Source organism: Miscanthus floridulus, chromosome 8 (assembly GCF_019320115.1).
Source record: "Miscanthus floridulus cultivar M001 chromosome 8, ASM1932011v1, whole genome shotgun sequence".
NCBI lineage: Eukaryota > Viridiplantae > Streptophyta > Magnoliopsida > Poales > Poaceae > Miscanthus > Miscanthus floridulus.
In genome coordinates this window covers 180223405-180245202 of record NC_089587.1, presented here as the reverse complement: position 1 = coordinate 180245202, position 21798 = coordinate 180223405, and the positions used below count along the sequence as shown (strand labels likewise).

The following is a 21798-nucleotide window of genomic DNA, read 5'->3' as shown; positions in this document are numbered from 1 at the left end:
TTGACCCTCCATTCACTTCTAACTCGCAATCATATGTGAATGAAGTTTGCTCCAATTGATCTAAGCGCTATTTAGGAGCTACCTAGTGCAAGTTTTGACAAGTGTACACCACACCTAACCCACTAGACTCACCTAGGTCAAGCTACCTATCCATACCCCCCTTAATATTATGGCCAAAGAAAAAACAAAGTCCTAAACTACTCTAAGTGCCTCTTCAACACCAAACGACACTTAGAACTAGTCCATCCTTAACCTTGTCGTTCATCCTTTGAAAACCAAAAGAATTTCCATCGTAGGGGCATGACAACCATGATTGCCCAATCAATTGCCATTACCGTGACCTAACTTAATTGCCTCTACAAAACACACATTAGTCACATTAATCATGTATTGTCATTAATCACCGAAACCCAACTAGGGGCCTAGATGCTTTTAGAGCTGTGGAAAGTTAGAGATGGTTTGGCTAAACCAGAGGTTCATCCAATCCTCTTTGTAGGCATCTGTTTCATTCTTGTTTATGCTAGTTAATAACCATTATAAACCATTAATATAACATACATAAGGGCATAAATATAATCATTAATGAAGGTCTAGGGGTTTAAACTAACAATTCCATGAGTTTTGGTGAATCTGTATTTTCTACAGGGTTTATCCAGAAAAACATCAAGGTGGACCAAGATGTCAGATTTAATCATGCTTATCCATAGCGAAAACAACCCCAGAAGGTTTTAGAAGGCTCGAGAGAACTCCACACTAAAGTGGAGGGTGAGACGTCGCCAGGTGGGGCCGGCCGGCCCCACCTATAGGCCGACCGACTCCTGGGGCCCACTTGTCAGCCCTCATTGTTATGTCGGTTCTCCATCGCCTCCTAAATGGCATCTACGCCATTTATTCAAGTTGGTTTGTTCTAAGGGCTCCGGATTGACACTCTGGCCTATATATACTAGCCCCTACCCCTCCCTCAGGCATTGCATAAGTCATTTGAGAAGACAGATACCCTAATTATCCTTAGAGCTCCACCATATTCTAGGGCATAGCTAGTAGGCTAGGTCTAGAGGGAGGCAAGCAGGCGTCGCTTGGATTCCTGATCTTGTTAAGAGCGTGATTTGGTATAATCTTTGTACCCCCTCTCTTTTGTATCTCTCATTGCTTTTATATGTTTGCTACAATTGTTATGACAACATTGGTATTCACAATATTCATGTTCTTAGTTATAATATTCATCGTCTACTTTGATTATATACTTAGTATAGCTAGTTTATCATTATGTTTATGCATAAGTTCATATAGTGCTCGCTCTAGTGTACATGGGTTGATTGGTCGACATTGTGTAAGCGTGGTGCTTATACGTTGTTTACCTGCGGATACACCCTATATTCTAGGTCATGTGGTAGATCATGGATGTGACACTCTCATTGAGTCCTTTGTAGTCCACTCCTCGAATATAGGTGCTAGTAGGGTTCGGTTACGAAGGAAGAACAAGCTCTGTTCTTAATCTTCCTTAGTAATATCCCTTATGTGTAGATATATAGATGACCTTAGCCATGACTATTAGGTGTAATTGCACTAATCAATGTATACTTTGACTTGTAATTAAGAATGACTTAGGAATTATTCCTCTAATATTCTACTTAACCATGCTAATGCCATAGAAAAGAGTACTATAAGTGTTTTATCATTGATCCATACTTATCATATACATAATTTATCCTATGACTTACCCCTGTTGTGAGTAGAATATTGGTTATGGTTTACTTCTCCATCAAGAGTATAAGTTATCAATACATGTCCATGCCAGACCTTCCTTGTGGTAAAAATATAAATAACGATACCTGAAATACTCTCAAGTAAAGTGCTACAATGGTATATTATCTATGAGCTTGCAGATTACTTTCATTCATATATATATCTATATATTCTTCCTAGTCACATAAATTAATAAAGAACTACCCTATTATTATTACTAGGTAGTACCAACAAGCATTTCTGGCACCAACACTAGGGATGACAACTTAGTAAAAGATGCTAAGGAATGTAAACAACATAGGGTGACTACTTAAAACAAGTGACACGTTAATAAATACCAACAAGCATTTTTGGCGCCGTTGCTGGGGAAGGTAGCTAGGAAAATGAAGTATTGATAAACTTATACTTATTGATGTGATCGAAATAACCATTGACTTCTGCTCAAACAGGCTTACCCTTATTTTGTCTATTTGTGTATCTTATGTAGGGTAGTGTATGACTGGTTTTGACCTTTCGATAAACTATGTTGACAATCCAGAAGCATTACTCAAGAGAACTAAGGCTAAACGCAAGAAAGTTTCAGCTTTAGAGTCGAAAGACAACCATATAAGGCAAAGCTTAATACCATAATTTGAAGCCATGGCTAACAAGACTTTGTGAATTCTCTATTCCAACTACAACCAACATCTGAACCGGACCAATAGTCAATGTTGGAGACAATGGATTCGAGCTCAAGCCAGCCCTCATCAACATGGTGCAAGCAAGCCAGTTTTGTGGAAAGGCACATGAAGATGCGAGTGCACATCTCCAACACTTCCTGGAGATCTGTAGCACTTTCACCATCAAAGGAGTGACCCAAGATGCCACACTACTTTGCCTCTTCCCATTCTCACTCTTGGGAAAGGCAAAGCAATGGTTCTATGCCAACAAAGATACAAAAACTACATGGGATAACTGCTCCACTGCCTTCCTTGCAAAGTTCTTTCTCATAGGCAAGACCAATGCTCTGTGTTGGAGAATCTCAAGTTTTCAACAACACAAGGATAGCTGATAAGGGTAGAGATGGATTCCTATGGCTTTTGGGTCTATGAGAAGATAAACTCTACTTCTACTAGCTTACTTTGGGCACTGGTGGTCTACCAAGCATGGCTAGCCTACGGCTCTATGTCATACCCAAATGTGGGAGATTACAAGGGACAGACAGAGATGTCACCACCTCGCCTACCCCTCAACCGGAGAGTACGAGGCAAATGAAGGTAGCCTCTAGCCTAGACACCACGTCTACGCTATCGACTACTACTCTAGCGTCGATCAGGGTGATCCATCTTTATTGGGAGCCCTCTACTAGAGTATCCTCCACAGGGACGGATAATGAACCCACAAACAAGTAAAAGAAAAGCTTAACTACTCAAAGACTTATAATCATAGGAATCACAAACGCTTACTAAATACCCATTGAGGTACAAAGCCGGTGTTTGTCGAGGTACAAGCGGGGGAAGGTTACCGACAAGCCCGACACTTCTTTCCTGAACTCTTCCACACATCTCTCCCTACAAATTTGCTAGAGCAAGCTAGGGCCTAAGCCCATGGAGTGGTGATGCTCTTGCTCTTGATTTGCTCTTCTTCACTTGTGTGTTGTTCATATGAGGAGGGGATGGCCTCCTTTTATAGGTGGAGAGGGGGGGTCCTTGGAAAATGGTTCATCCCCACATGGAAGGCACCAAACCGACCTCTAAGTACATTGAACCTTTGCGACACCACCATACCAACGTTGAGCAAGGCGGTAAGCATCAACCGACCAAGTCTCGGGCCAAACCGGGCTAGTGGGGGTATGACCGCACTAGGGGTGTGGCCGCACCATGGCCTGCTCCAATTTGGCCCATTTTCGTTGGGTTGTCTCCTATGATCTCCTGGACTTGGCCTATGGTGGTGTTGCGCAGAGTTGAGTTGGTTTGGTTGGATTTTGGGCTTGTTCTCCAATTATTTTGGGCCCTAATTTGCTTGGTTGTGGGCCTCCTTCCCCTTTGGCTCATGTCAGGTATTTGTGTTGTTGTATTTCTTGTATACTTTTGGTATATTTCTTGTGTTATTCCGACATGTCCTCCTACAAAAGATCAAACACCAAAACTTATGGAAAGTGTTAGTTCTAAAGCCCTATTTCTAGGTTTGGTGTCTATATGCTATGATTTTATGCGAAGATTGGTGGTTGAAAATATGAGTTAAGGACCGCCAATAGTACTCCGTGTTGTCCATGCGATTCTTGTTTAGGTAGGCTGGCAGTTCTTCTAGGACATTGGCGAGTTGGTGAAAAATGAAGACGTAACTGCTCACCTTTTCCTCTCGAGGCGGGTTGAGGGTGCCCAGACTGGTGTTCTGTAGCACATGACTGATCTTCAAGAAAGCCTTACTCATGATGCCAATGACCCAATCGTCTCTATCTCCAAAGGGTTCCACCAGAGCTTCATCTTGATTCACCATGGGCACGACGTCATCCTCCTTCACCACGGGCACGGCATCATCCTCCTTCACCACGGGCATGATGTCATCCCCCTCATGTGCGTGCTTCATAGAAGGCTCGCCCTTCACCATGGCGGTGGCTAAGAGTGAAGTAAGTTTGGAGAAGGCAATCGCACGTTCTTCGTAGAAGGCTCGCCCTTCACCATGGCGGTGGCTAAGAGTGAAGTAAGTTTGGAGAAGGCAATTGCATGTTCCTGGCAATTTTAGATCTACAGTGGGAATGGGAGGGCTTAGGGGAAGGAAGGAAAACAAGCGGAGTTGCGAAAGAGATCGCAGCGGTTAATATATCACTACCACAGAGGAGCCATTGGTGTTTTTTATTTTTGGGGAACAAAGAGGAGCCATTGGTGTTGAAATGTTACTACACACGCAAGAAAGTCCGACCTCTATAGGTTTGAACATGTCTGACACACTGCATAGACCTTAGCTTACATTACAAACAAGTTAAAGTTGCTGCAAAATAATGACAACGTCCATCCAAGAGGAAATTAATATGTCCATATACAATATAATCAAACAATACAGATCCATTTAAACATGTCATGACAGAGAGATACATCATGGAACTTTATTTACTCCTTTGCTAATGACTCCAACTCTGAGAACAAGGGAACATAGGGAAGATAGTAAGGTCTACCATTGATTTCTGGAAGGATGCCATGTTTCAAAAACTGACTGTAACATGTAGGGATGACATGAACTTTTATGCTGCCTATGTTATATGCAACGATGTCATTTCCCCCAACCCCAACAAAGAGAAGCAAATTCCATTCTAGGTGAACCGTTGAGTAGTACTCATTAACATCGTAGTACGAGTAATAACTAAATTCAATGTTAGTCTATGCAAACACCTTTAGAATGCTGACAGTATGCTTCAATGTCCATTTATTAGTATCATAATCTTCAAGGATCTAGATTGAAAGTTTGGACATATTGCGATCATGAATAGTACATACACACAAATGACCCTGAGCTTGATGGATGGAGGGTGATGAACCACGCGGGCAAGGAATTTTCCTCCATGTCTCTCCCTCCATATCCACAGCAAGTATCTAAGGGTAAAACCCCGAGTACTCCATAATGTGTAGACAACCGTTAAGATACACAGTTTTTGATGATCTCATTTCTTCTGATCTCTCAATTGTCACACAAGTATTCGATTCCCATTTAGATTCCTTATAGATCCATGCTGCAGTTTTAGATGAGTAGATGTCCACACCCTTGCACTCATCATCCTGCTCCTCTTCTATATATTCAATCACATGGAAGTGCGAGGAGGCTGTCGGATCGAACACCAATCAAGCCTCACCAATAGAATGGATGCTAGGTGGCAGTTCCTTGAACTTCTTGGTTGCTAGATTGTAGACGACATAGCGGTATAATCCATCAGCTCCTCGGCACCAGCATAGGATGAGGCCTTTGTAGATATCTGAGATAGCTACATTGTCCAAGGTGAAGGGCAAGAAGGACAAGGACAGGTGTTCTTCGGTGACGCTGGTGTAGCGTTGATGGCCTTGGTCGAAGTCATAGAAGTCGGCCAGAGTCTGGGGCAGCACCTTATGGTTGTTGTAGTCCTTGATGAGGCGGTTCAAGGAGTGACAAACACATTTGTAGTAGAACAAGGAGCGGGCAGGGAGGCGGCGAAGGATCTCGACAATGGCATCGTCTGTGAGGCTGGCCAGTGCGTTCCTCTTGTTGGGGGGCTCCTCTATTTCATCTGTGTGTAGTAGGATGAGTGCTTGCTCAGTAATGAGATCACTGAAGAGAAAAATAATCCAACAAAGATCCATCAGTGAAGTCCACAACTTATACCAAAGTGCAACTTTAACAACCATTAACAATTTTCATGGTACGAACTCAAACAAATTTAGAGTAGCACCACATAGATATATATAACTTAAACTAGAGTAGCAGTTAATGGAGCTGTAACCATTATAATTCTAGCTAAATCAAGTCTATCCATCACACTTACAATATGTACATGAGCTCAGAGGTTCTTCCATAAAAGACAGAAAAAGATTAAGAGGACGACAATTACAATAGTTTTGAAGGCAGAAGCAATGGGCCTGTTTGTTTGCCTAGACAGATAGGTATAATCAAGCAAGCACTTGACAATTAACATGCCTAGTTGCACACAAGCATTTACAGTAACAACACTGAATATATGCATAGACAATCAAACAACATTGATCCATTTAAACATGTCACGACAGAGAGATACATCATGGAACTTTATTTACTCCTCTGCTAATGACTCCAACTCCAAGAACAATGGAACATAGGGAAGATAGTAAGGTCTGTAGTTGATTTGTGGCAAGACGCCACATTTCAAAAACGCACTGCAATGAGTAGTGATGACATAAACTTTTCTACTGTCCATGTTATATGCGATGATGTCATTTTCCTCCCCAACCCAACAAAGAGAAGCAAATTCCATTTTGTGTGAACCGTTGAGTAGTACTCAACAACATCCAAGTAATCAAATTCAATGTTAGTCTTCACAAACACCTACAAAGTGTTGACAGTATACTTCAATGTCCATTTATTAGTACCATAGTCTTTAAGGATTCAGATTTTAAGATTGGACATATTACGACCATGAAGAGTACATACACACAACTGACCCTGAGCTTGATGGATGGAGGGTAAAGAACCATGTGGTCTAGGAATTTTCCTCCATGTCTCTGTCTCTCCATATCCACAGCAAGTATGTAACATTACGAGTAGTCCATAATATGCAGACAACCGTTAAGATACATAGTTTCTGATCTCTAAAATGTCACACAAGTATTCGGTTCCCATTTAGATTCCTTACAGATCCATGCTGCGGTTTTAGATAAGTAGATGTCCACACCCATGCACTCATTATCCTGCTCCTCTTCTATATATTCAATCACATGGAAGTGTGAGGAGGCTATCGGATCGATCCCTAATGGAGCCTCACCAACAGAATGGATGCTAGGTGGCAGTTCCTTGAATTCTTGGTTGCCGGATTGCAGACGACATAGCAGTATAAACCATCAGCCCCTCGGCACCAGCATAGGATGAGGCTGTTGCGGATATCTAAGACAGCTATATTGACCAAGGTGAAGGACAAGAAGGACAAGTAGGGGTGTTCACTGGTGACACTGGTGTAGCGTCAATGGCCTTGGTGGGTGTTGTAGAAGAAGCTGGCTACAGTCTAGGGCAGCACCTTATGATTGTTGTAGTCCAAGATGAGACGGTTCCAAGAGCGACAGACACATTTGTAGTAGAACAAGGAGCGGGCGGGGAGGCGACAGAGCATCTTGACAATGGCATCGTCCGTGAGGCTGGCCAGTGTGTTCCTCTTGTTGGGGGCCTCTTCCATTTTGTCTATTGAGAGCTTGCTCAGTAATGAGATCACTTAAGAGAAAAATAATCCAACAAAGATCCATAAGTTAATGGAGCTATAAACATTACAATTCTAGCTAAATTAAGTCTAACCATCACACTTACAATCAGTACACGACCTCAGAGCTTCTTTTCCATAGGAGACAGACAAAGATTAAGAGAACGACAGTTACAACAGTTTTGAAGGCAGAAGCAATGGGCCTATTTGTTTGCCTAGATAGATATGTATAATCAAGCAATCACTTGACAATTAACAGGCCTAGTTGCACACAGGCATTTACAGTAAGAATACTGAATATATGCAAAAAAACAAGACATCAGCAGAAAACCAACCAGTGCTTGCAGACCAAAATTTGCCTAACCAGATTTCAAACGCTAGAATGTTTCTTGTACAACTCATGTTCAAGCAAGGACCAAAATAGTGAAGCGAACAGGAAAAGACGAGAAAGGGGACCTACAGATCGGATCTATCGCATCTACCGTGGCACACAATGGACACGGACACCAATGCCACCGCACTCCACCAGAAGCCCCGCCGCTAGCCTCCAAAAGGACGCCTGAGCCACCACAGCACAGGGGGGATCCTCCGCTACCGCCGCCATCGCCGCAAGTCCAACGGGCATAGATTTGTTTCCACTTACAGTGGATATCTAATATATAATTCAACCTGTAGGGCATCCACACAGAGAATATACTACTATAAGGACTTCAAAGATATGTCAACACAACCAGGCATCTAGCGCAATGGTGAAGACGGTCCATTCCTTGCTCTAGGTCCCAGGTTCAACTCCCAGGTCTTAGGGTTTTTTTGAATTTGATTTTATTAAACACCGGTGGCACACAAGCCATCGGGTCTCATAGGTCGAATGGAGATGGGGAAAGGCCCCACAGGTAGACGTGACACGCCGTTGGGTCCCACAAGTCAGATGTAGAAGGGTCCCATAGTTTGGATGCAGAAGGGCCCCGCAGGGTCCCACAGGTCGGATGTTGAAGGGTCCCACAGGTACATGTCGGATAGAGAAAGGACCGAGCGAAGACTTTTATGACAAATTGCAAGCGTCCCGAATGAGTAACTACAGGTCCCATAGGTACATGTCGGATGGAGAAGGGTCCCACAGGTACATGTCGCATGGAGAAAGGATCGAGCGGAGACTTTTATGATGAATTGCAAGCATCATGGATGGGTAACTGCAGGTCCCATAGGTACATGTCGAATGGAGAAAGTACCATGTGGAGATCTATGACGAAGCATTGTTTGTTACAGATCGCAGATGTATAATTAGTTCAATGACGAAGCCCTGTTCGTCATAGTATTATAGGAGATCGTCACAGATGAGTCGCATGAGTGATTTGCGACAAAACCATGTGCTCTTCTATGACGTTTTTTTGTGATGATGCCTAATTTCATCATAGATAGGGAGGGTTGGAGGATCATCACCACTGATCTATTACGAAACAGAAATATTCGTCATAAAAAGCGCTTTTTATGACGGTTTTGGATTCGTCATTAAGATTTCCGTCATAGAAGTGGATATTTCTAGTAGTGTTTCTATCGGCTAGTTGCTTATGTTGGTATACCCCTTTGTCCGTCCATTTGGAGTGTGTTAGATCTTGCTGAAACTATAGTTGAGTTTGGGCTCATTCCTTTATGCTCTAGCCACTATATGTGCTTAAGAGAATATTAGACGAATAGAAAAGGTGCTAGGATTAGTGCTTAGACTAGTTAGAGACCGCTTGAGTACTTGCTCTAGTTTCAGCTTAGTGTTTAGTGAGGTTTGCATACCTCCTTGATATCAGTGCTTTCATGCACCAACACACAAGGCCTATAATATTGCAAGACCACACCAACTGCGTTTATGGTGTAGCTGTGGGTGTTGTATGACGGATGAGAGGCCCTCGATGGTTTGGTTGAAGCTCTCCATTGTGAAGATGGTGGGGGAGTGATCCAGAAAAGGCCACACGAAGATCCACTTGCACCTGGGAAGGCTCGTGGGCTATCCATAGAGTTTACCGACCAGGAGTTTGGCCCTTGCGAGGGGCTCCAATGAGGATTTGTGGAAAGCATGAGCTTTTCGATACCTACCTCGATAAAACATTATCGTGTGAAAGTTTGCATTCTCCAATCCTTTAATACTCCACCTTCATGTTCTTGCATTATTTATGAAAAAGATTGATATGTTGCCTAGAGGGGGAGGGGTGAACAGGCAATTCCTACAAAAATCACAACTAAAAGATACATCGGATTAGTCGATCTTAGAAAGTTCTAGATTTGTTCGAAACTTGTGCATGTCTAGAAGTTGGTATGTAAGTAGGTCCAGAAGTTCCACACAAATAGAAAAGCTCAAGATGAAACTATGCCTAGAGAGTTCTAGCGCAAACCAAACCTAGAAATATGAGTGGAGATGTCCACTAGCAAGTCCAAAAGCACCTTCTTCACTCACAAATATGCACAACCAAGTAGATTGAGTGGGAAGCGCAAACCAAAGCAAGAGCTCAAAGTAATCAAACCGAAGCAGAGACATGAGGATTTGTTTTCGGAAAACTCAACTCCTTCCAAGAAGAACATGCATCTTCGTTGAGGAAGCTCCAAGCGACCCAAAGGTCAAGCTTAAGATGAGTCTATTTCAACCGCTTTCCTTGATCCACTATCTTGATCTCTTCCATTGTAGAGATGAGATCGGGGCCTTCACAAACTTCCGGTGGCTCACCAAAAGCACGAGAGATCACCAGGCGACGCCTAACCATCTAGAAGGTTTCACTTTCAAAAGCAGCAAATGCTTCATGAATGATTGATGAAGACCACAAGCGCTCAAGGATTCGGTTGATCATTTTTGCTCTCAATCACTAAAACTTTCAACCCAACTTACTAAATTTTAGACAAACCTCACGAAGAGAGGTTGGAAAGAGCTAGAGAGGCTTTTGAGAACAAATGTGGACATAGGAGTGCAGCAGTAACCCCTCTGAATGACGGAGAGTGGGGGTATAAATACCCCACACTCACGAACTACCCGTTATGTCTGTCATGATCCGGAACTTCTGAAAAAATGTTCGGACCTTCCAAACTAGAACAAAATTAGTTGTTGGAACTGTAAAACTAGGCATTGGACCTGGAATGAGTGTACGGTCTGGAACTTCCAGAAAACATGTTCAGAACTTCGGAAACTCCAACATGTCACCTCACGAAAAACATCATAACTTCTAGCTCTAAGCTCAAATTTCGATCAGCTTGGATTCTACAAAAAGCTTGTTAAGAGGGATATCCATCCTTTTTTTTTTTTTTTGCGCAAGGGATATCCATCCCAATTGAAAACGACCTCCATGACCAAAAAATGCAAATGTTGTGGCATGTGTTTCTCTTGTGTTAGCACTCAGATTTCAGTTAGTATGAGCACTTGCGACTTAATAAACTATTCATATTCCGTCCCTCTTAATAGTATGACATACATATACTCAAGATCAAAGGATATGTCTATTTCACTTACTTGAGTTTTCAATATCTTCATGTCATTTCTCCTCAAAATATCTTTTTCTTTGCGACGCTCCTCAAAATATCTTCAGAAGGGTTTGCAACACTCTGTCTCATTCTTCTTGAGCAACACAACCTTGAGTTTGTAACTTGAACCATTTTAATATATGTGAGTTCAATTCATGGCTTCAAATGATTCCTACTTATGATACAACAATGATTTAATATCCTTCACACAATGTAACTTCTAGTTTATCGGTTTAATGCAAGTACTCTCTCAGCCAGGCAAGTCTAATCTTGCCATTTGAGTATAGCCAATTTGGGTAGCTCACTTTAGCAAAGAAACCAAACTCATTATTTTCCTCAGTTCCTGCCTTCCTCTAGTGCAGAAATATAGCTAACCAAAACTCAGAAAAATATGGAGAAATCGTCATCTGTCCCTCCGTGGCTGCAGACCTCCATAAGCCGCGTCTCGCCGGCGCCACTCGAGCCGAACACTTCATGTACGACCTTCTCCACGTCCAGCGCTTCGGCCTCCACCACCGCGCCGGCGTTACCATCGTTTTCATCGGGCGATGGGATGAACGGCGGGCGCGCCACGTCGAGGACGCGGTCCCAGTCGACGCCTCTAAAGAAGGCGTGCCGCTTGACGCCGCGCGCGCCTAGTCGCTTCCCAGGGTCCTTCTCGAGGAGCCTGGTGATGAGGTCGCGCAACGGCGAGGCTTCGCCGGGCAGCTCCGGCGGTGCGGTGAGCACGCGGTGAAACGTCTCCCGCCGGCTCCGGCCTCGGAACGGGGTGCGTCCGTACATCATCTCGTAGATCACCACGCCGAGGCCCCACCAGTCCACGGCGTAGTCGTGCCCGCTGCCAGCTACGATCTCCGGCGCCACGTAGTCTTCCGTGCCCACGAACGAGTTCGACTTGGCTGGCGTCCGAGCGCCCGGCGAGCTGCAGGACAACGAGGACGCGGACGCGGACGAGGCCGTCATCGAAGTGGACGACGGGGACTGCGACGAAGTCTCCGGCGAAGCTGCGTGGCGGGAGAAGCACGCGCCGAAAACCATAGCGGCCTTCTTGTTCTTGCGCCTGTGGTGATGTGATGAGGAAGGTGAAAGCGAGGTGGCGCGTGTCGGGGTCGCGTCCGGCTCCGGCGGCGGCGGAGGCGGAGGTGGTGGCAACGTGGTGGAGAGGTCGAAGTCGATGAGCATGATGTGGCCTGAGTCCTGGATGAGGATGTTCTCCGGCTTGACGTCGCGGTGCACGACGCCGAGGCCGTGGAGGTGCTCGAGCGCGAGCACCAGCTCCGACGCGTAGAACCGGATGACGGATTCCGGGAACGTGGTCTGGGCGCGCCAGCGGCGCCGGAGCGACTTGAGGTCGCCGCCGGGGCAGCGGCTGATGGCGAAGCCGACGACGGCGTCGGTGGCCACGACGCCGCGGAGGGACGGGAGCAGCGGGTGGCGGAGCGACAGCAGGACGTCGCGCTCGAACCAGATCCTCCGGTGCCCGTCACCGCCACCGCACGTGCCTCCTGCGCCCTTGCGCCGCGCGGCGGCGCGGGACATGGCCTTGAGCGCCATGGGCTCGCCTGCGCCTGCAGCGGCGCTGTCCCCGGCTGCGGCGACGGGCACGACGTGGAAGACCACGCCCCCGGCGCCCTGGCCGAGCACGGACAGGGCCCTGAGGTCCGCAAGGGCAAGGCTTAGCTGCTGCGGCGGTGAAGGCGCCATGCTCAGCTGCTCACCACGTGCCGCGCCAAGAAAGAGGGGGCTACTCCGGCCTCCGGGTACTTTTCAGCCGCAGGGTCTGTGATTTTTGAGATTCAGGAGGTGATAAGTCTTCTGTGGGCTCGGTTTGCTTCTGGTTGATTGAACCTCTTTCCCCCTATTGTAAAGATACTGCATTTCGAGTTCTTTAGTGATCGAAAATCCCCGTCTCGATGAAAATTCGTCCAACTCAATTCACGTGTTACCTAGTACGTGGCGTCCAAGACGCTATGGCACCATCCAGATTCTTCAGATCCAGCTACACTTTTACCAACAGGAAATCAATGGTAGTCACAGGGCAGAAAATCTGGAGCACACCTGAAATGGACTCACGTGATGAGCATGAGCGTGCAGATCAGCTGATAAACCCGACGCTGATCTCAATTCCTCTGACGCGTCAGGGCCAGGTCAGGTGCGATCTGTCGCTGCCGCCAGCTCTAAAGGACTCTTTGTTGTCCATGATCCATCCATTCCACGTCAGTAAAGAGCTGCGCACACGTCCTTCATGTGATCTACTGGTGCCAAGTGCCAAACTCTGGACTGAACGTCAACAACGGCCACATGAAGTCATGAACTCTGCAGCTCTGCTGATCTTTGTTTAGGCCAGACGAGCCAGTTCCTGGACAGAGACCAACCATCAGCAGTTGTTTTCGTCCAGGTCACCTTATCTAGATCCAAGACAATTTAGCTGTCATGTACGCAGTACTGCTAGTACACAACATGGTCAGCTGGAACTGGAATTCATCTTGGCCACGGTCCAAACATTCTCGTTGCTAAAGGCCGGCAGCTGGTGTTGTCCAGGTTTCGATTATTACATACAAAATTTTGGCTTGGCTGGTCCTGGGCATAAACCAACAGCCGCTTGGTCGTATTTGACTTATAAGTCATGGCTTATTAGCCAACGAACAGTATTTTCTCTCACACCAAACCAGCCAACACTATTTTTAGCCATGGCTTATAAGCCAAACAAGCCCAAACGAACAGGGCGCCGGGCTCTGCACATTTCGTTAGGATAGCTTTAATATGTTGACTCACAGGCCCACAGCCAGAAAATAAGAACAACAAATATACAAAGAACGTGTAAGATAAATGCTGAGAGACTGGACGAGTTCATGAAATAACAGTATAACATTAATCTAGCACAGCTTCATCCACCATATTGCAGAGAAATGGTTAGTTCAAGATATAACAAGTAAAACTGTGAATCATCTTATGCAGCTATTAATCTGAGTTAAAAGGATCCTGCAGGACCTGGGGAACGGAGGTCAGGTTCTTCGGGAAATCTGAAAAAAAAACACCTTTAATGTTCCCATACCTGTACCGATTGATATAACAAAGATGTTTTGGCCCTTCTCCATCTACTTATGTTACCACACAAAATTTCCTTTCTACCCTTTCTACTTAAGCACCTTTCACATAGTACCTTTGATTGTGGGGCATCAGATTTTAGCCAATAGATGGCTCACATAATCTGCAAACACCATAATTTTTTTCTTCTAGAAATCATAAAACAAAGTGTCTTCAATTCAGTAGTCATATTTTTCTCTCAAGTAAAATCACTAAGTGACCGGAAGGTCTCGGGTTCGGATCGCGGTCTCCTCGCATTGCACAGCGCGAGGATAAGACTTGCCACTGACACCCTTCCCTAGACCCCGCACAGAGCGGGAGCTCTCTGCACTGGATACGCCCTTTTAAAATCACTAAGTGACGATCTCAAGGATGCAAAGGTCACATTCAAAGTAATCCAAAGAACAAAACAAAACTGTGAGGTATGAAGCATGTTGGTTTTTCCATTAGAAGTGTGCCACCATTCCACGTTTGATTAAAAGCAATGAAATTCTGTGGTTCACTGTGAAACTGAACCAACTTTACAGTAGTGGTAGGTATTGCAGGAAGTTCAGGAAAAAAAAAGGTTATAATGGAAAAAGAAGAACCTGGTTCCTGCATGAGTCTGACTAATTCTGCACAAGTGCCCAATCCTTTGAAAAGCTACTGATGCTTATTCTCCACCTTCTCCAGCTGAAGAAGCTATGTATGCTACGATTATAGGAATTATCATTCTGCAATTACATGCTGGGTTAGTTTGGTAATGCACAAAACAGAGACACATATGTTGCCTTGTCTCACACTTTGCAACAGATACGTTTGTTGATCAGCTGCAGACAGATACGTTTGTTGATCATTCTGAAATCACAAACTTTGCACCTCTGTTGCAAAGTATTACAATACCAAAAACAGTAGCCATCTTGCTGGATGCTGCTTCAGACAGCAAAATTACCATTGACCTATAAAACTATAGGTGTTACAGGAGCAGCACCAAGAAATAGTCAAGCACATTTGCAGTCTCAGTCACACTGCACACTATAACAGATATACACAACAGCAACAAAGCCTTTTACCCCCAAACCAAGTTCAGAAATATAAGCAAGTTTACAGACATAATATAACATCGAAAGGTAGCTCAACAGCACTACATCCATGCCCAGTTTTAAACTAGATCATAACTAAAAACCAAAGAAAATATTTACATCCGAAGTGGTTCACAGTACCAGCGCTCCAAATTATGTGCATCCTTGGTGTCCAATCCTCCAAACACGCCAGGGCTACAACCAATCACCAGCAGGTGATGGCATTCTATAACAGATGGGAATATGTTAACTAGATCTACACATCCCAAGATCAAGAATATTATTAGGAAACAACCAAGAAATCTTGGTTGATCATTAAACGAGATGGCACACTTCCTCATGACTGAAGATATCCATCTCATATACTCATCTTTCTTGTGAATCAGTTGCAGACCAGAGTCACTCGAACTTCACAACAACCTGATTTTGCAATTTCCCCTCTTGTTAATATTCAACCCTCACAGGCCGAAACACTAAGTTTCTTGCCTTAGAGGAGCATAGTAAGGTTGCCAATGATACATAGAAGCTAATCATTGTGCTGATACAAAATGCACCAAGAGATACCCATCCATTCTCTCCATGCCAGCCACCAAGCCAACCACGGTGGTTGCTTCCTTCCATTTTCCCTTCTGGCGTTCTTGCATTCTCAGAGCACCCTTCCTCACTGCAAATTCCTGGGTTTCCAGCCAATGCTCCTGGGAACTTCATTGTTGGCAAAGGCCCAGACAGGCTATTGTAGGAGAGGTTAAGCACCTCAAGCTCTGCCATGGCTGCAATTCCAGGAGGCACCTCCCCTGACAGCCCATTATGTGAGAAGTCAAGCGTATGCAACCTCCCCATGCCCCCAAGCCCTGCAGGGATCTGCCCAGCCAAGTAATTACAGGAGAGGTTCAGATACTCCAATCCCTTCATGGCAACCAATCCTTCTGGTATCTCGCCACGGAGCTCATTCCCAGACAGATCTATACCAGTAGCTGCCTGAAGATCATACCTCAAATCCAACTGCCATGACACCGTGTTCACAGAAGCTGACACAAACAATTGGGGTGGAAGCACAGTCTCCGATGGAGTCGCCGGAGCCTGGGCCTGACCACCTCCACCGTTAAGCACTTCAGTGACATTGAATCCACCATCTGGGATGAAACCCACAAACTTATTGCTAGACAAATCAAGCCACTGGAGCAGGGGAAACGAGAACATCCAGTCAGGTAGGTGGCCGGAGAGCTGGTTACCAGCCAGTGACAAGAACTTCAAGCTCAACCATTTCGCTACAGCACTGCTGAGCTCCCCGGAGATCTCATTTCCTGACAAGTCCACCACCTCCAAAGACCTGCACCCAGCCAGCGGCAGCGGAATCTCCCCAGATATCTTGTTATTCGACAAATCTAGAACCTTGAGACTAGCTAGTGCGTCGAGCTCCGGACGCAGCGCCCCAGAGAGCTGGTTACCCCCAAGCTGCAGGTACAGAAGCTGGAAGCAGCCTGCAAGTCCGGCAGGCACTGAACCGGACAATCGGTTATTCGACAAATCCAGCACCTGCAAATAGGTCAGGTTCCCTATTCCGGGAGGAATCTCCCCGGAAAGCTGGTTGTCCGCGAGAAACAGACCCTGCAGGCTCCGTACGGCTGCGATACCGGCGGGGATCTCGCCGGAGAAGCGATTGTGGGAGAGGTCGAGGAGGAGGAGGGCGGAGTTGTCGGGGTCGGCGACGATCCGAGGCGGGACGGCGCCAGAGATGGCGTTGCGGGAGAGGTCGAGGGCAGCAAGGCGCGCGGGAAAAGAGAGACGCGGGGAGAGCGGGAGGCGGAGGAAGTTGGCGGAGAGGTTGAGGGTGTGGAGCGCGGGGAGCGAGGACGGCAGGCAGGTGGGGACAGCCCCCGAGAGTGCGTTGCGGGAGAGGTCGAGCACGAGGAGCGAGCGCGGGAGGGAGCAGGGGAGCTCTCCCGACAGCGCGTTGGCGGAGAGGTCGAGCGTGCGGAGGCGGCGGAGGAGCGCGAGCGGCGCCGCGGGGAGCACGCCCGTGAGGTTGAGGCCCCGGAGCGAGAGCTCGGCGACGGAGGGGGCGGCGGGCGAGGGGGCTGGCGCCGCGGTGGGGTGGAGAGACACGCCGCACCAGGACGGCGAGAGCGGGCCGCACCAGGAGGAGAGCGCGGCGCGGGAGGGCGGCGACAGGGCGGCGCGGAACGCGAGGAGCGCCGCGCGGTCGGTGGAGGCGGGGGCCGCGGGCCGGGGCGCGGAGGCCAGGAGGAGGAGGAGGAGGAGGAGCGTGGCCAGGAGGTGGTGGGGGAGGGGAGTGGCGGTCGGCATGGCGGTGGTGGTGGCCGGCGGGCCTGGGTTAGGGTTTTGCGGGGTTTGGGCGTGGCAGCGGCCGCGCGGTCACTGGTCGGGCCTCGGGCGGGTGGGGAGCTGCTCTGTAAAGATGGCAACGGCCCCCCGAGATCCGATGGGTATTTGATCATGGGATATGATCATATCTTTACCCATAGGTATCTAAATGGGCAAGAATCCATACCCGACGGATATAGCGGGTACGGGAACGTCCCCTGTTTACCCGTCCTCGTTACCCGTTGGGGAACCCGACTATTTGAGCTGTCATGCGAGTATTAGGCCCAAAAAAGCTCAACATAGGTATTTTGGTCCAAATCTGAACGGTCATATATATAGTTTGTGTGTTCTAGGAACCCTTGTTCAATTTTTCCTCACCATCTCCGCCAGCAGCACAAGCACGCCTGCCTCACGAACGCTCGTGCCCCTCGCTTCCACAGTTCGGTCTCTCTACCACCTTTGCTCGTCCTCCTCGCAACCTTGCTCCTTCTCCTCAGCATCTCCGAGACTCCGACATTTATACCCGGGTGAAGAAGAAACGTCTCCGATTGCAAAGCTGCGACCCCAAGTGTCCTTGTTTGTCGGGTATGCAGTACCCGTCGGGTATCTGTTACCCGACCGATACCCGACGGGTACGGGGATGGGCAAGAATCTATACCCGAGACAGTTAATGGGGATGGGGACGGGATGAATTCTCCGTAGCGGGGAAGAGAACGTTTCAGCGATACCCGACGGGTATATCCCCGTTGCCATCCTTAGCTCTATGGCCTCTGGGCGTGGCGCTTGGGTCAGACTGCCCGAGCTACGATGCGGAGCTTGTGAAATTTTGGGGGAACGGTGGCAGACTGGCAGAGGCTCAGGAATGTGCGGTGTTTTCAGTTTTCTGGAAGACGGAATATCAGAAAAGTAACTCAGCTATTGCCGAACGTCATCCCCTCAACTCGTAGGCACGGCTCCAAACAGCTTCTTGCTACCGTGTATAGAAGAACCGGAGTAAATATAGATTTATCCAAATGTTGGTGACTGAAACTTTGTTTATCTGTTAGTAGACGCGGCTGCACTTGCGCCCACCTCCCCAATCCCCTCCCTAGCGCGCCGCATGTGGTGGGTCCCACCAGCCGCACTGTTCTTCTTCCCCATCGCACGCGCCCGTGCCCACCCCACCCCCTTCATCCCCAACTACGGCGAGCTTAGAAGAGAAAGTGTTTGGGGGAGGAAGGACGGTCAGGCGGTGGGGACGACAGCAGGGCGGTTTAGGGGCCCTGACGGCGATGGAGGCGAACAGGCCAGGTCGGGGCGGGGGAGCCACAGAAGAAGGATGAGGAGGGAAACAAGGTGGCCGCCGCGAGCGCGATAGGGTTTCACCGGAGCTCCACGGCCACGGAGATCTGGCCAAACCCTAGAGCACCGCGGCAACACGGTGGGTAGCGGCAGGGGCAAGGACGAGGAGGAGGGCGCGACCGCCGGTGAGGTAGGCAGGGGTAGGACGCGACGAGGAAGAAGGCGCGGGGGGCGAGGAGGAGGAAGAAGGCACGGTCGCCGATGAGACAGGCCGGGGTGGGGTGCGAGGTTGAAGATGACTGATGGTTTGCTAGCCATCAGTCACCTGAGCAGGAGACAAACCCTAAAAAATAATGGTTTCTCATCTCTTTTAGAGTGTGTTTGGTTGGAAAGCGAGGTACAATGGAATGGTTATATCCCTGATTCTAGGATAGAATGGTTCCACCCTAATGTTCTGTTGAAAGGACACAATAGTTCTGTTTTCATGTTTGTTGTATGAGAGATGAATCAAAAAAGAGATCACCTAACCGCTTTAGCTATGGCCCCACATGTCATTCAAAAAATGGATTATCTCCCCTCTCTCTTGCTTCTTCTCTGTAAGCATCGGCATGTCCTCATCCACGGACCCACCATGAATGGCCGCACAGCCCTACCCAATGGCTTCATTCTCCCTGTCCACGATGAAAGCCCTAGTTTGATTTTGGATAATTGATGAAACCTACGTGTACCCACCATTTATCTAAGTGACATATAAGATAGGTTGGTACACACCGAGTGATGGAGCTAGATGGCACTCAAGTGATGGAGTTAGCCACATGTGATGATGATCAAAGTGCTCCAACATGGAAAAGAAGAAAGAGAAAAACAAAACCCTATGGAGATCAAGGCAAAGGTATAAATAGGGATTTTGTTTTGTCAATAAAGACGCAATAGAGTGCGTGATTAGGTTTAGGATAGATGGTCGTACTACTAAGAGGGGAGCTCTATTAGACAATTCGGTCATCTCGTATCACTAGGTGTTGGAATACAATGCATTGCATTTAGGCCTAGCGCACATCGGATAGCAAGCGAAAATATTTATGAAAAATATTTTTGGAAATGCCAACTTGGCTCTAGCATGTTTGTGAAAACATTTAAGAGTTAGCATCACATGTGGAGAGTTGCTTGGGATGTCCGTGGGTCAGACAGGTGAGCCAAACACTCAGCCCCGCACAGCCAAGCCACGGGGGGGGCACTGCCCTGTCCGGTGCCACCGCCGCGGGCAACGCCCTATTTTCCTGAGGTTGGCCAAAACTGGTTTGAGAAAAGTTTGGCACCACCACCCTTGTCGGGTGGCACCTCCCTAATTATCCAGAGGGGCGAAAACCGAGTTGGGCATTGCCAGGGGGCACCGTCTTGTCCGGTGCTGTTGACGGTGAAAATGTCACAAATTTACACTCTCAGAACACCATCGAAAGCCTCGGATCAAAAGAAAAATAACATGACATGAACATATTGTACCAATAACAAGTTCCACTTGTACTTTTAGCATGTGTATGCAGGATGTTATAAAACTGGAGAAGATTAGCCTATGGACCCACCATATGGGGGTTGCTCGACCCCCCCTATGGGCTCACCAGGCCCTGCCAAGGTGGTAGAATCCGTGTGAAGTACCATGAAGACAATTCCCACTCTTGAATCACACTAGTGTTTTCTCCCAAGGGTGGGAGATGAAGTCACAAGGATTCATGGGCCCACAATGAAGCATCCAACGTGACAAAGGTGGCCAATCACACACTATGATAGTGGGCCATCCTTCTAGAAGGGGGTGTCAATCGACGTCCATCTTTCACCCATCACCTTAGTGCATGCCTACATGCACTCCAATGATCTCAACCCTTGATTTAATGGTAGTTTGATCCAATGGTGCTTGATGGAGGTCACATGGATCGCTGATGTGGTGCCAGGCTCCACCTCCACCTATAAATAGAGGGTCACACCCCCCTCTCCATTCATGGTGCATTCAAGCTACAAGTGAAGATAGTGTAGTTCCACCTTCTTAGTAGTGTAGTCTAGTGTGGGAGTTAGAGTCGAGTCTAGCTTGCTCGGGGTTTCCGGAGTTGTCTTCTGGAGAGTCTGGTGTAGCTTTTGTACCTTTTCTTTCTTAGTAGACTTTGCTTATTTAATAGAAAAAAGTATACATCACCCCCTGAGGTTTGGAGATGTGTCTACTTAACCCCCCAATGTATAAAACCAGGTTTGAACACATTAAAGTTTGCAAAACCAGTCAAATTACACCCTAGAGTGATTTTGCTAGGCAGTTTTCCTTATGTGGCAGTGGTTTTGCTTATGTGGCAGTCCAGGCTAGATGTGTTGGACATGCTGGTGCTTGGGCCTGCTCGTTAGGCACCAGAATGAGCAGGGGCGGCGGCGACCCACTTACCTCCCATGGCGGTGCTGCTGGATAAGCTGCCACATGTTGCCGTTGCGTGCAGCGCTGCCACGCGGTGATGTTGCCGTTACGTGCTGCACTACCTTACTGCTGCCTATGCCGTGTTGTGCCATCATCGTGGTGTGCATGCATCTCTCGCTCACTCTCCCTGCCTGCTCTCTCTGTTCATCGCTTCCATGGAGAACAGCAGCAGTCGTCGGCCAAAATTCATAAGCTCCATTACACCATCCCCAAATTAGTCACAACCATAGCTTCACCTTGAGCCTCTCTACATCCTAGGCCTAGCCTCGCTGAGTTTTGTCCAAGTAAAGGCTGTCGCGGGCATTTTTCGCATCACCGTCGCCATATACGAGCCAAAAACAGAGCTCCCTTTGCCTATCAAATTTGGCCATCTTGAAGCCTCCTAGTTCAATTCCTTGCACTAATGGGTAGCTATGGAAGTTGCCTAGCTAACGAACCCACAACAAGAGCCAGGCGCGCCCTAT

General features: G+C 47.4%; 3 protein-coding genes across 3 annotated transcripts; all 3 read right to left on the bottom strand.

Annotated features, from left to right (window-relative positions):
- Positions 1-5561: 5561 nt before the first annotated feature.
- Positions 5562-8237, bottom strand: LOC136470253 (F-box protein At5g49610-like). The gene is made up of 2 exons (XM_066468159.1): positions 8116-8237; positions 5562-6021 (listed from the first exon to the last, which is right to left on the bottom strand). The coding sequence occupies exons 1-2, from the start codon at positions 8235-8237 to the stop codon at positions 5562-5564; spliced, it is 582 nt and encodes a 193-aa protein (XP_066324256.1).
- Positions 8238-11318: 3081 nt separating this feature from the next.
- On the bottom strand, positions 11319-12954 carry LOC136474168 (serine/threonine-protein kinase OXI1-like). The gene has a single exon (XM_066471759.1). It carries the CDS (start codon positions 12830-12832, stop codon positions 11510-11512), a length of 1323 nt encoding a protein of 440 aa, XP_066327856.1. The 5' UTR covers positions 12833-12954; the 3' UTR covers positions 11319-11509.
- A 2289-nt stretch (positions 12955-15243) lies between these two features.
- Positions 15244-17639, bottom strand: LOC136474167 (leucine-rich repeat receptor-like protein FASCIATED EAR2). The gene has a single exon (XM_066471758.1). It carries the CDS (start codon positions 17581-17583, stop codon positions 15721-15723), a length of 1863 nt encoding a protein of 620 aa, XP_066327855.1. The 5' UTR covers positions 17584-17639; the 3' UTR covers positions 15244-15720.
- Between the last annotated feature and the right edge of the window lie 4159 nt (positions 17640-21798).